The sequence below is a fragment of the Bombina bombina genome, chromosome 3 (genome assembly GCF_027579735.1).
Source record: "Bombina bombina isolate aBomBom1 chromosome 3, aBomBom1.pri, whole genome shotgun sequence".
NCBI lineage: Eukaryota > Metazoa > Chordata > Amphibia > Anura > Bombinatoridae > Bombina > Bombina bombina.
The window spans coordinates 218,793,498-218,806,126 of record NC_069501.1 but is presented as its reverse complement, the minus strand read 5'-3'; the positions used below and the strand labels follow the sequence as shown (position 1 = coordinate 218,806,126).

At 36.3% G+C, this 12,629-nt stretch overlaps 1 protein-coding gene across 1 annotated transcript in view; it reads left to right on the top strand.

Annotated features, from left to right (window-relative positions):
* Window positions 1-12,629, top strand: part of BLMH (bleomycin hydrolase) — a 236,895-nt gene that overhangs the window by 20,079 nt on the left and 204,187 nt on the right. The window contains exons 2-3 of the mRNA XM_053706144.1: window positions 8,176-8,373; window positions 8,921-9,030. Coding sequence (XP_053562119.1) covers window positions 8,176-8,373; window positions 8,921-9,030 — 308 coding nt within the window. The remainder of the gene's footprint in view (window positions 1-8,175; window positions 8,374-8,920; window positions 9,031-12,629) is intronic.

Sequence of the window (12,629 nt, the reverse complement as noted above, 5' to 3'; positions counted from 1 at the left end):
CCTATTTTGTCTTTTCCTTTTCTTCTCCCTTCTTCCCAACTTCACCCTTTTCACCATTCATATTAACTCTAAATCTATGTGATAATGTAGCTTAGGATTATTATATTCATCCTTGTACTGTAGTAACTTAGCTTTTTAAACACAGTATGTTTACCGGACAAGCAAAACAGAACAAAAACATAAACAAACACAGAAATAATTAAAAATAAAACGGAGGGAAGGGAGGTTCCTCTCTTTTCCCCCATACTCTCAATTAAACAACCAGTTCCCTTTAAGCTGTTCTTCTTGTATATATAGATAACTCTAAAAACTTTAATTATCAATTGTTGTATTGGCAAATCTAAAGATCTTATGTACACTTCCCATTTTCCAAAAAAATTAGCAATTTGTTTTTCAGATTGTCTATCTATATCATATTGTTCATAAATCAATTGTTGATGTAGTCTCTTCAAAAATAGCTGTATGCTTGGATTTTTTTTAGACTTCCAATCTCTTAAGTATTACATTCCTGCCTACTAAATATTTAGTATTTAAAAAGCTAGTCTGTTCCCTATATTCTTCTCCTTTGACTAAAATGATCATTTCCATTGATGTAAAGGTTACATCTATTTGACTTTTTTTTTTTTAATCCAATAATTTATCTTTAGCCAGAAACTATTTATTTTAGGGCAAAGAAACATACAATGTATTATATCTGCCTGTTTGTATCTATATTTTTTACAAAAAATATCTTGAGAATTTTTCCATTTAGCCATCAGGCACGGGGTTAAATAGGAGTGATATAATATTTTTGTTTGTGACTCTCTCCAACTTGATAACAAAGTTATCAACTATTCATACTAAAATTTATATCTTCCTTTATTATCTCTAAATCAGGAAAAAGTCTCAACCATTTATTGATTGATTCATCAATATATTTAATTCTTTTTTGGTCATTAAGTTTCTTATACAAGAGAGAACAGACAATATTCCCTTGTGTAAATACATTTATTATTGGGTTTAAAATATCCCAATTTCCTATATTATAGATTGTATTGCCCATGTTATTACAGTAATGCCGCAATTGAAGATAAATAAAAAATTGTGTATTTGAACAACCATATTTATTCTTCATAAAATGAAAGTCCTGAATACATTTCTTATCTTCATCTATTAATTGATATGTGAGTAAGTCCTTTTGTTTGCCACTTTCTACATATCGTAGAGCTAATCAAAATTTAGGGATTATCCTTAATTGGAAGATGTTTTGAAAAATAGAAATCAATCTTTACTATCCTGCACAATTTTTGCCATGCTAATATTAAATTCACTATATTCTTCATCCTTTTAATCCTGTCTGGTAATTTTTTGGGATCAATATGAATTAGGGTGTTCATAAGGCTTGATTACATTTTTTTCCAAATCAAGATCTATAAAATTCTTATTTTTAGTAATCCAGGCCAAAACTATCTTTGGAAAAAATACATAATTATACAAATTCAAATCCGGCAATCCCAGTCTTCCCCATTCTTTTGATATAGAAAGTTTTGTGTTTGATAGATTTTTTGTTGTTGTTTAAGTAACCATAACATTTCTGATTTGCTTATGTTGGTTCTATACCCTGAAAAAGTTCTGAATGTTTCTAATATTTTAGTTATTTTAGGGATCTGGGTTTTTGAGTCTCTAAGAAATAATAGCATGTCATCAGCATAAGATGCTACTTTTAATTGTGTATTTCTTATCTGGATTCCTTTGATTACTTCCCTAATTTTAACCATCAAAGGTTTAAGGGCTAGATCAAATAATATTGGTGAAAGGGGACATTCTTGATGCGTACCTCTATATATTTAGATAAAATCTGATTGTTGGCCATTTATAAGGAGAGCGGTTTTAGGAGAGGCGTACAAAGCTTTTATACAATCCGTGATATTGCCTTTAAATCCAAAATTAGCCAGGGATGTAAAAAGGTGGTCCAATTCTACTGAATCAAAGGCCTTTTCAGCATCTAATGTTAATAATAGTAAGTCCATTCCTTTTTTATAAAGTATTTCCTTATTCGCCCACACATATGAAATAACATTAGTTACTCTTCGAATATTAAAAAAAAAAGATGATCTTCCGTTTATAAACCCAGATTGATGAGGATGAATTAGCAATGGAATTATGGATTGTAATCTATTTGCAATAATACGTGTTAATATTTTAAAATCAGTGTTTAGCAGCGATATGGGTCTAAAATATGCTATATCTTGTTGATCCTTTCCAGGTTTCAGTATCAGTGTCATTAAAGAGTCCATAAATCTACCTAGGCATTGTTTAGGGTTAGAGGAGAATAGATGATTATATACTTTTTCTAATATTGGTTCTATCTCTGTATTCATTAATTTATAAAATTTATTTGATAGATTATCGGGACCGGCAGCCTTGTTTAAAGAAAGATTTTTAATCGTTTTCTCAATTTCTTCCTTTTCAATTGGACGATTTAACCATTCCAATTGTTCTCCAGGAACCTGTTACCTTTTATTTTTTCCCCAAAACTTTTTTTTTTTTTTTACCTGGTCTATTCTTTGTGTTTTATATATTTGTGAGTAATACTCCGTGAATTTTTTTCTAATCTCTTCTTGCGAAGAAATAGTTATATTATTTATTTTAATATTTTCTATAATCGTTTTCTTTTTATGTATTTTGTCTAGGCTTGCCAAGTATTTACCTGCCTTATTACCAAATCTTTGAAACCTACGTTTCATTCTTATATCTTCTTGAATAGTTTTTTGGAGAATAAATGTATTCCGCTGATCTTTAACTAAGACGTATTAATTCCAATTTTCTATAGATGGTTTTCTTAAATATCGATTACACTCATTCAAAGTATTCGCAAGTTGTGTATCTCGTTCATTTTAATTTCTTTTTGACTAAAAACATAATAATTTCTGACTTTAAAACTGCCTTTGCCGATTCCCAATATATCAAGGGTTTCTGTAAATACTTATAATTAAATGTTTCTGTTTGCTGTCTTTGTTACATAGTCTGTTTCTTTGTTTACTTTGATTTAACATATTTGCTTTTACTATAGGAGCACTGTTTAAAGTTGAACGTGTTCCCATTGACTTGCTCTACCAGCTTTATAATATTAAATTAACTGGAAAATGCTAATTGACATAGCTGGTTTTGCTTACGGAAACCACAGTGAAAATTTCAGGCTTGTCCTTTGTATACAAAGAGAGACAGATAACATAAACAAGTCTACTCTTCCTGCAGACTCAGTCCATTAAAATATACATATGCAAAATCAATGTGCAAAATCAGGTATTTCATGTGCAAAGATAAACCTAAAGGATACATCTCATGTACATTTAATACTCCTGCAGCTGGTATAACAAATGGAAACACATTAAGAAAAAAATAACTCTACGCTACAGTGCCCCTTTAAGGAGAGCCCTCATCTGACTCCCCTCACTAGCACTTGGGAAGCTCTGGTTTCTGTTGACTGGCATCAGGTGATAACTGCACAAGCACACCTCAGATATTTGTGCAAGAGGGATGCTTTAATAAACCTCCATATCTTACCCTGCACCATTTTGATGGGCATATGATTCCTGTTGAAAAGTAGCCATTAATTCCCCATAGGTGCTTGTTTACTTATGCACACATTTTTTTTTAACTTATTTATTTATTGTTTGCAGATGTCAGTGGGTGATACAGCCATTTGAATGCCATACCAACCCCATTAAAAATAAATTGAACACTCTCAATATCCTATGCAGACTGCACACTGAAGCTATAGTGTGGGCATGGAAGCTGCATTCACTGTCGGCTAGATTTAGAGTTTTGTCGGTAAGGACCCGCGTAGCTAACGGCAGCTTTTTTCTGGCCGCACCATAAAAATAACTCTGGTATTGAGAGTCCACATAAAGGCTGCGTTAGGCTCCAAAAAAGGAGCGTAGAGCATTTTTAACGCAGCTTCAACTCTCGATATCAGAGTTGCTTACGCAAGCGGCCAGCCTCAAAAACGTGCTCGTGCACGATTCCCCCATAGAAAACAATGGGGCTGTTTGAGCTGAAAAAAAACCTAACACCTGCAAAAAAGCCGCGTTCAGCTCCTAACGCAGCCCCATTGTTTGCTATGCGGAAACACTTCCTACGTCTGCACCTAACACCCTAACATGTACCCCGAGTCTAAACACCCCTAACCTTACACTTATTAACCCCTAATCTGCCGCCCCCGCTATCGCTGACCCCTGCATATTATTATTAACCCCTAATCTGCCGCTCCGTAAACCGCCGCTACTTACATTATCCCTATGTACCCCTAATCTGCTGCCCTAACATCGCCGACCCCTATATTATATTTATTAACCCCTAATCTGCCCCCCACAACGTCGCCTCCACCTGCCTACACTTATTAACCCCTAATCTGCCGAGCGGACCTGAGCGCTACTATAATAAAGTTATTAACCCCTAATCCGCCTCACTAACCCTATAATAAATAGTATTAACCCCTAATCTGCCCTCCCTAACATCGCCGACACCTAACTTCAATTATTAACCCCTAATCTGACGACTGGAGCTCACCGCTATTCTAATAAATGTATTAACCCCTAAAGCTAAGTCTAACCCTAACACTAACACCCCCCTAAATTAAATATAATTTTAATCTAACGAAATTAATTAACTCTTATTAAATAAATTATTCCTATTTAAAGCTAAATACTTACCTGTAAAATAAATCCTAATATAGCTACAATATAAATTATAATTACATTGTAGCTATTTTAGGATTAATATTTATTTTACAGGCAACTTTGTAATTATTTTAACCATGTACAATAGCTATTAAATAGTTAAGAAATATTTAATAGTTACCTAGTTAAAATAATTACAAAATTACCTGTAAAATAAATCCTAACTTAAGTTACAATTAAACCTAACACTATACTATCATTAAATTAATTAAATAAAATACCTACAATTATCTACAATTAAACCTAACACTACACTATCAATACATTAATTAAATACAATATCTACAAATAACTACAATGAAATAAACTAAAGTACAAAAAATAAAAAAGAACTAAGTTACAAAAAATAAAAAAATATCTACAAACATTAGAAAAATATTACAACAATTTTAAACTAATTACACCTACTCTAAGCCCCCTAATATAACAACAAAGCCCCCCAAAATAAAAAATGCCCTACCCTATTCTAAATTACTAAAGTTAAAAGCTCTTTTACCTTACCAGCCCTGAACAGGGCCCTTTGCGGGGCATGCCCCAAGAAGTTCAGCTCTTTTGCCTGTAAAAAAAACATACAATCAGCCAATCGGATTGAACTTGATTCTGATTGGCTGATTCCATCAGCCAATCAGAATATTCCTACCTTAATTCCGATTGGCTGATAGAATCCTATCAGCCAATCGGAATTCGAGGGACGCCATCTTGGATGACGTCATTTAAAGGAACCGTCATTCGTCGTTCAGTCGTCGGCCAGGATGGATGTTCCGCGCCGGAGGTCTTCAGGATGCTGCCGCTCCGCTCCAGATGGATGTCGATAGAAGATGCCGCCTGGATGAAGACTTCAATCGGATGGAAGACCTCTTCTGCCCCGCTTGGATGAAGACTTCAATCGAATGGAAGACCTCTTCTGCCCCGCTTGGATGAAGACTTCTACCGGATCATGGACATCTTCAGCCCCCCGCTTGGGCTTGGATCAGGACATCGGAGGAGCTCTTCAGGACGGATCGGTGAACCTGGTATGGTGAAGACAAGGTAGGATGATCTTCAGGGGCTTAGTGTTAGGTTTATTTAAGGGGGGTTTGGGTTAGATTAGGGGTATGTGGGTGGTGGGTTGTAATGTTGGGGGGGGTATTGTATGTTTTTTTTTACAGGCAAAAGAGCTGAACTTCTTGGGGCATGCCCCGCAAAGGGCCCTGTTCAGGGCTGGTAAGGTAAAAGAGCTTTTAACTTTAGTAATTTAGAATAGGGTAGGGCATTTTTTATTTTGGGGGGCTTTGTTATTTTATTAGGGGGCTTAGAGTAGGTGTAATTAGTTTAAAATTGTTGTAATATTTTTCTTATGTTTGTAAATATTTTTTTATTTTTTGTAACTTAGTTCTTTTTTATTTTTTGTACTTTAGTTAGTTTATTTCATTGTAGTTATTTGTAGATATTGTATTTAATTAATGTATTGATAGTGTAGTGTTAGGTTTAATAGTAGGTAATTGTAGGTATTTTATTTAATTAATTTAATGATAGTATAGTGTTAGGTTTAATTGTAACTAAGGTTAGGATTTATTTTACAGGTAATTTTGTAATTATTTTAACTAGGTAACTATTAAATAGTTCTTAACTATTTAATAGCTATTGTACCTGGTTAAAATAAATACAAAGTTGCCTGTAAAATAAATATTAATCCTAAAATAGCTACAATTTAATTATAATTTATATTGTAGCTATATTAGGATTTATTTTACAGGTAAGTATTTAGCTTTAAATAGGAATAATTTATTTAATAAGAGTTAATTAATTTCGTTAGATTAAAATTATATTTAACTTAGGGGGGTGTTAGTGTTAGGGTTAGACTTAGCTTTAGGGGTTAATACATTTATTAGAATAGCGGTGAGCTCCGGTCGGCAGATTAGGGGTTAATAATTGAAGTTAGGTGTCGGCGATGTTAGGGAGGGCAGATTAGGGGTTAATACTATTTATTATAGGGTTAGTGAGGCGGATTAGGGGTTAATAACTTTATTATAGTAGCGGTGCGGTCCGCTCGGCAGATTAGGGGTTAATAAGTGTAGGCAGGTGGAGGCGACGTTGAGGGGGGCAGATTAGGGGTTAATAAATATAATATAGGGGTCGGCGGTGTTAGGGGCAGCAGATTAGGGGTACATAAGGATAACGTAGGTGGCGGTGCTTTGCGGTCGGCAGATTAGGGGTTAATAAGTGTAGGTAGCTGGCGGCGACGTTGTGGGGGGCAGATTAGGGGTTAATAAATATAATATAGGGGTCGGCGGTGTTAGGGGCAGCAGATTAGGGGAACATAAGGATAACGTAGTTGGCGGTCGGCAGATTAGGGGTTAAAAAAATTTAATCGAGTTGCGGCGATGTGGGGGGGACCTCGGTTTAGGGGTACATAGGTAGTTTATGGGTGTTAGTGTACTTTAGAGTACAGTAGTTAAGAGCTTTATAAACCGGCGTTAGCCCAGAAAGCTCTTAACTACTGACTTTTTTCCTGCGGCTGGAGTTTTGTCGTTAGATTTCTAACGCTCACTTCAGACACGACTCTAAATACCGGAGTTAGAAAAATCCCATTGAAAAGATAGGATACGCAATTGACGTAAAGGGATCTGCGGTATGGAAAAGTCGCGGCTGAAAAGTGAGCGTTAGACCCTTTTTTGAGTGACTCCAAATACCGGAGGTAGCCTAACGCTGGTTTTCACGGCTAACGCCAAACTCCAAATCTAGGCCTGTGTTAGCTAAGGCATGGAGATCCAGCACTAGTAAAACAGGGAACTGCTGGATCAGGACTGTCTGCAGCTCTGGATCAGCCAGAACATATTCTGCTCACCTAGGGGCAACATGTGTAGAAGCACGGTCAGCTTACTTTTAATGAGGCAGGCTGTACAGCATCTGATTGGCTGTCCTGCCCACTGACTTCTGCAACAAAAAAATAACTTTACCAGATGATCAGACTTGTGCACGAGGGGGGAGCTAAACTGACTTTATGGCACAATTTCAAAAGTTCAACATAACATTTACTGTCCATTTAATGTTAAGCCATACTATGCATGCCAATGTATAAGAAGAGATTAGTGCTTTATGCATGTAAAGCACACAGTGTGTACAGTGGGACAGTAAGTTATAATGGACCCACACAAGTAAAATAATAATAATGTTCTCCTTAATATAATCTATCCTTAATATGATTTCATGTAGTAAGTACATTTAACCCAACAGCAACCCAAAATTTGTAAAATACAAATCTCACCTGATCATATCACCTTTAGTGTATTTCATACTTTCTGAAAATGTGACCTGCTAGTGGGGACCGAATTTAGGAGAAACAGGATAGGACAAACATGGATTTGTTGGAGTACATCAATGGCATAAAAAGTCCTTTAGCAGACAGAAGTGTTTCTTTGGTGGAGTTACCGCTTTCATTTTGTAACAACTATCGTGGTTTATTTTTCTTCAGGGTTAAATTTAGAGAAAGCTGCAACCTTCAGGAAAAAGCTGAAATCATCGCCTCATTTCCTGCTTGCACAGAATGTAGCGACGTGTGCCGATCCATTGGAGGTGTGCTTGCAGAGGCAGACGGTGCAGGACAGTGTACACGTCTTTCAGCATACCATCCCTGCCGAAGGCAAACCAGTTACCAACCAGAAGAACTCAGGTCCGGACACATCACTCTTAGGCTACTTTTACTTGTTTAAGTATACTTTATTTAGCAATTTTGGGGTTGTACGAATCTGGCTTCATCCAATGGTTGTGTGTCCCAAGAGCTGGACTCCATGGGGGCATGCAACGATTGGATGAAGCCGGATTAGTCATTGCTCAGCTAAATTAAGTAGGAGATGTGGGCGGAGAACTGCGCAATGTTTACCATCACAAAATGATAAATATTTTACAAATAAAGCGTCCTAAAAAATTTGTTCAATGAAAGTGCCCCTATTTTGAAGACTAATTGTATATAATGTGCATTACATTAAGAACGTTTACAATCACTTTAAGCTACATTATCACTATTGGCTGAATGAAACTAACACACACAGCAATCTAATGATCTACTACTTAGCATCTAGATGTTATATTGCCATTGGTATACCACAATCTATCTTTTTAATTTAACTCAAATAGAGTCTTTTAATCGAAGCAATATTTTGTGGACACTGATGTTAAATGTTTACTTTCATACATTTCCTTTTTTTACTATTTTGTAGGAAGGTGCTGGATATTCTCCTGCCTCAATGTAATGCGTCTCCCTTTTATGAAAAAGTTTAACATTGAGGAATTTGAATTCAGTCAGTCCTATTTGTTTTTTTGGGACAAGGTATGTTGTATGTTACACTCCTGCTGTTTGAGATTTCAGTATAATATTTGTTGTAGATCAGTTTTGTTATTGTTAAAGGGACAGTCTACACCAGAATTTTTATTGTTTAAAAAGACAGATAATCCCTTTATTACCTATTCCCTAGTTTTGCATAACCAACAGTTATATAAATACACCTTTTACCTCTGTGATTACCTTGTATTTAAGCCTCTGCAAACTGCACCCTTATTTCAGTTCTTTTGACAGACATCCATTTTAGCCAATCAAAGCTGGCTCACTGGAGCTCCACGTGCGTGAGCACAGTGTTATCTATATGACACACATGAACTAACACCCTCTAGTGGTGAAAAACTGTCAAAATGCCCTGAGAGAAGAGGCAGCCTTCAAGGGCTTAGAAATTTGCATATGAACCTCCTAGGTTTAGCTTTCAACAAAGAATACCTAGAGAACAAAGCAAAATTGGTTAAAAAAGTAAATTGAAAAATTGTTTAAAATGACATTCTCTATCTGAATCATGAAAGTTTTTTTGGACTAGACTGTCCCTTTAAGGTTAGCTTTGAATTACTGTAGTTTACATTTAAGATCTAATTTGTAATTTAATTGTAAAACATAATTTTGCCAAGTGTCATATTTAGATTTCAGAAAACAGTGCTACTCTTCATGATATAAATTCAGTTGTTGTGCTGGATGATTATTTATATATATATATATGTATACATACAGGGAGTGCAGAATTATTAGGCAAGTTGTATTTTTGAGGATTAATTTTATTATTGAACAACAACCATGTTCTCAATGAACCCAAAAAACTCATTAATATCAAAGCTGAATAGTTTTGGAAGTAGTTTTTAGTTTGTTTTTAGTTATAACTATTTTAGAGGGATATCTGTGTGTGCAGGTGACTATTACTGTGCATAATTATTAGGCAACTTAACAAAAAACAAATATATACCCATTTCAATTATTTATTTTTACCAGTGAAACCAATATAACATCTCAAAATTCACAAATATACATTTCTGACATTCAAAAACAAAACAAAAACAAATCAGTGACCAATATAGCCACCTTTCTTTGCAAGGACACTCAAAAGCCTGCCATCCATGGATTCTGTCAGTGTTTTGATCTGTTCACCATCAACATTGCGTGCAGCAGCAACCACAGCCTCCCAGACACTGTTCAGAGAGGTACTGTTTTCCCTCCTTGTAAATCTCACATTTGATGATGGACCACAGGTTCTCAATGGGGTTCAGATCAGGTGAACAAGGAGGCCATGTCATTAGATTTTCTTCTTTTATACCCTTTCTTGCCAGCCACGCTGTGGAGTACTTGGACGCGTGTGATGGAGCATTGTCCTTCATGAAAATCATGTTTTTCTTGAAGGATGCAGACTTCTTCCTGTACCACTGCTTGAAGAAGGTGTCTTCCAGAAACTGGCAGTAGGACTGGGAGTTGAGCTTGACTCCATCCTCAACCCAAAAAGGCCCCACAAGCTCATCTTTGATGATACCAGCCCAAACCAGTACTCCACCTCCACCTTGCTGGCGTCTGAGTCAGACTGGAGCTCTCTGCCCTTTACCAATCCAGCCACGGGCCCATCCATCTGGCCCATCAAGACTCACTCTCATTTCATCAGTCCATAAAACCTTAGAAAAATCAGTCTTGAGATATTTCTTGGCCCAGTCTTGACGTTTCAGCTTGTGTGTCTTGTTCAGTGGTGGTCGTCTTTCAGCCTTTCTTACCTTGGCCATGTCTCTGAGTATTGCACACCTTGTGCTTTTGGGCACTCCAGTGATGTTGCAGCTCTGAAATATGGCCAAACTGGTGGCAAGTGGCATCTTGGCAGCTGCACGCTTGACTTTTCTCAGTTCATGGGCAGTTATTTTGCGCCTTGGTTTTTCCACACGCTTCTTGCGACCCTGTTGACTATTTTGAATGAAACGCTTGATTGTTCGATGATCACGCTTCAGAAGCTTTGCAATTTTAAGAGTGCTGCATCCCTCTGCAAGATATCTCACTATTTTTGACTTTTCTGAGCCTGTCAAGTCCTTCTTTTGACCCATTTTGCCAAAGGAAAGGAAGTTACCTAATAATTATGCACACCTGATATAGGGTGTTGATGTCATTAGACCACACCCCTTCTCATTACAGAGATGCACATCACCTAATATGCTTAATTGGTAGTAGGCTTTCGAGCCTATACAGCTTGGAGTAAAACAAGATGCATAAAGAGGATGATGTGGTCAAAATACTCATTTGCCTAATAATTCTGCACTCCCTGTATGTATGTATATATATGTATGTATGTATATATATATATATATATATATATATATATATATATATATATATATATATATATATATATATATATAGGTATATATATATATATATATATAGGTATAGATATATACATATATAGGAATATCTATTTAGAAATACATATAACATATTCTGCTATGTGCAGCACATTTAAATGTGAAATATTTACAGTAATTGCATAGTTAAAACCTTTATTAAATATGAATATTGCATAAATGTTTTTTGTTTTCATCAACTTAATGGCAAATGGCTTTAATGCACATATATTTATATATACATACAGTATGTATTAATTTATATACATATATATGTTAGCAAATACACATATACAGTATCTCACAAAAGTGAGTATACCCCTCACATTTTTGTAAATATTTTATTATATATTTTCATGTGACAACACTGAAGAAATTACACTTTGCTACAATATAAAGTAGCAAGTGTACAGCCTGTATAACAGTGTAAATTTTCTGTCCCCTCAAAATAACTCAACACACAGCCATTAATGTCTAAACCGTTGGCAACAAAAGTGAGTACACCCCTAAGTGGAAATGTCCAAATTGGGCTCAAAGTGTCAATATTTTGTGTGGCCACCATTATTTTCCAGCACTGCCTTAACCCTCTTGGGCATGAAGTTCACCAGAGCTTCACAGGTTGCCACTGGAGTCCTCTTCCACTCCTCTATGACGACATCACGGAGCTGGTGGATGTTAGAGACCTTGTGCTCCCCCACATTTTATTTGAGGATGCCCCACAGATGCTCAATAGGGTTTAGGTCTGGAGACATGCTTGGCCAGTCCATCACATTTACCCTCAGCTTCTTTAGCAAGGCAGTGGTCATCTTGGAGGTGTGTTTGGGGTCGTTATCATGTTGGAATACTGCCCTGCGGCCCAGTCTACGAAGGGAGGGGGATCATGGTCTGCTTCAGTATGTCACAGTACATGTTTCCCTCAAGGAACTGTAGCTCCCCAGTGCCGGCAGCACTCATGCAGGCCTAGACCATGACACTCCCACCACTATGCTTGACTGTAGGCAAGACACACTTGTCTTTTTACTCCTCACCTGGTTGCCGCCACACACGCTTGACACCATCTGAACCAAATAAGTTTATCTTGGTCTCATAGGACATGGTTCCAGTAATCTATGTCCTTAGTCTGCTTGTCTTCAGCAAACTGTTTGTGGGCTTTCTTGTGCATCATCTTTAGAAGAGGATTCCTTCTGGGATGACAGCCATGCAGACCAATTTGATGCCGTGTGCGGTTTATGGTCTGAGCAC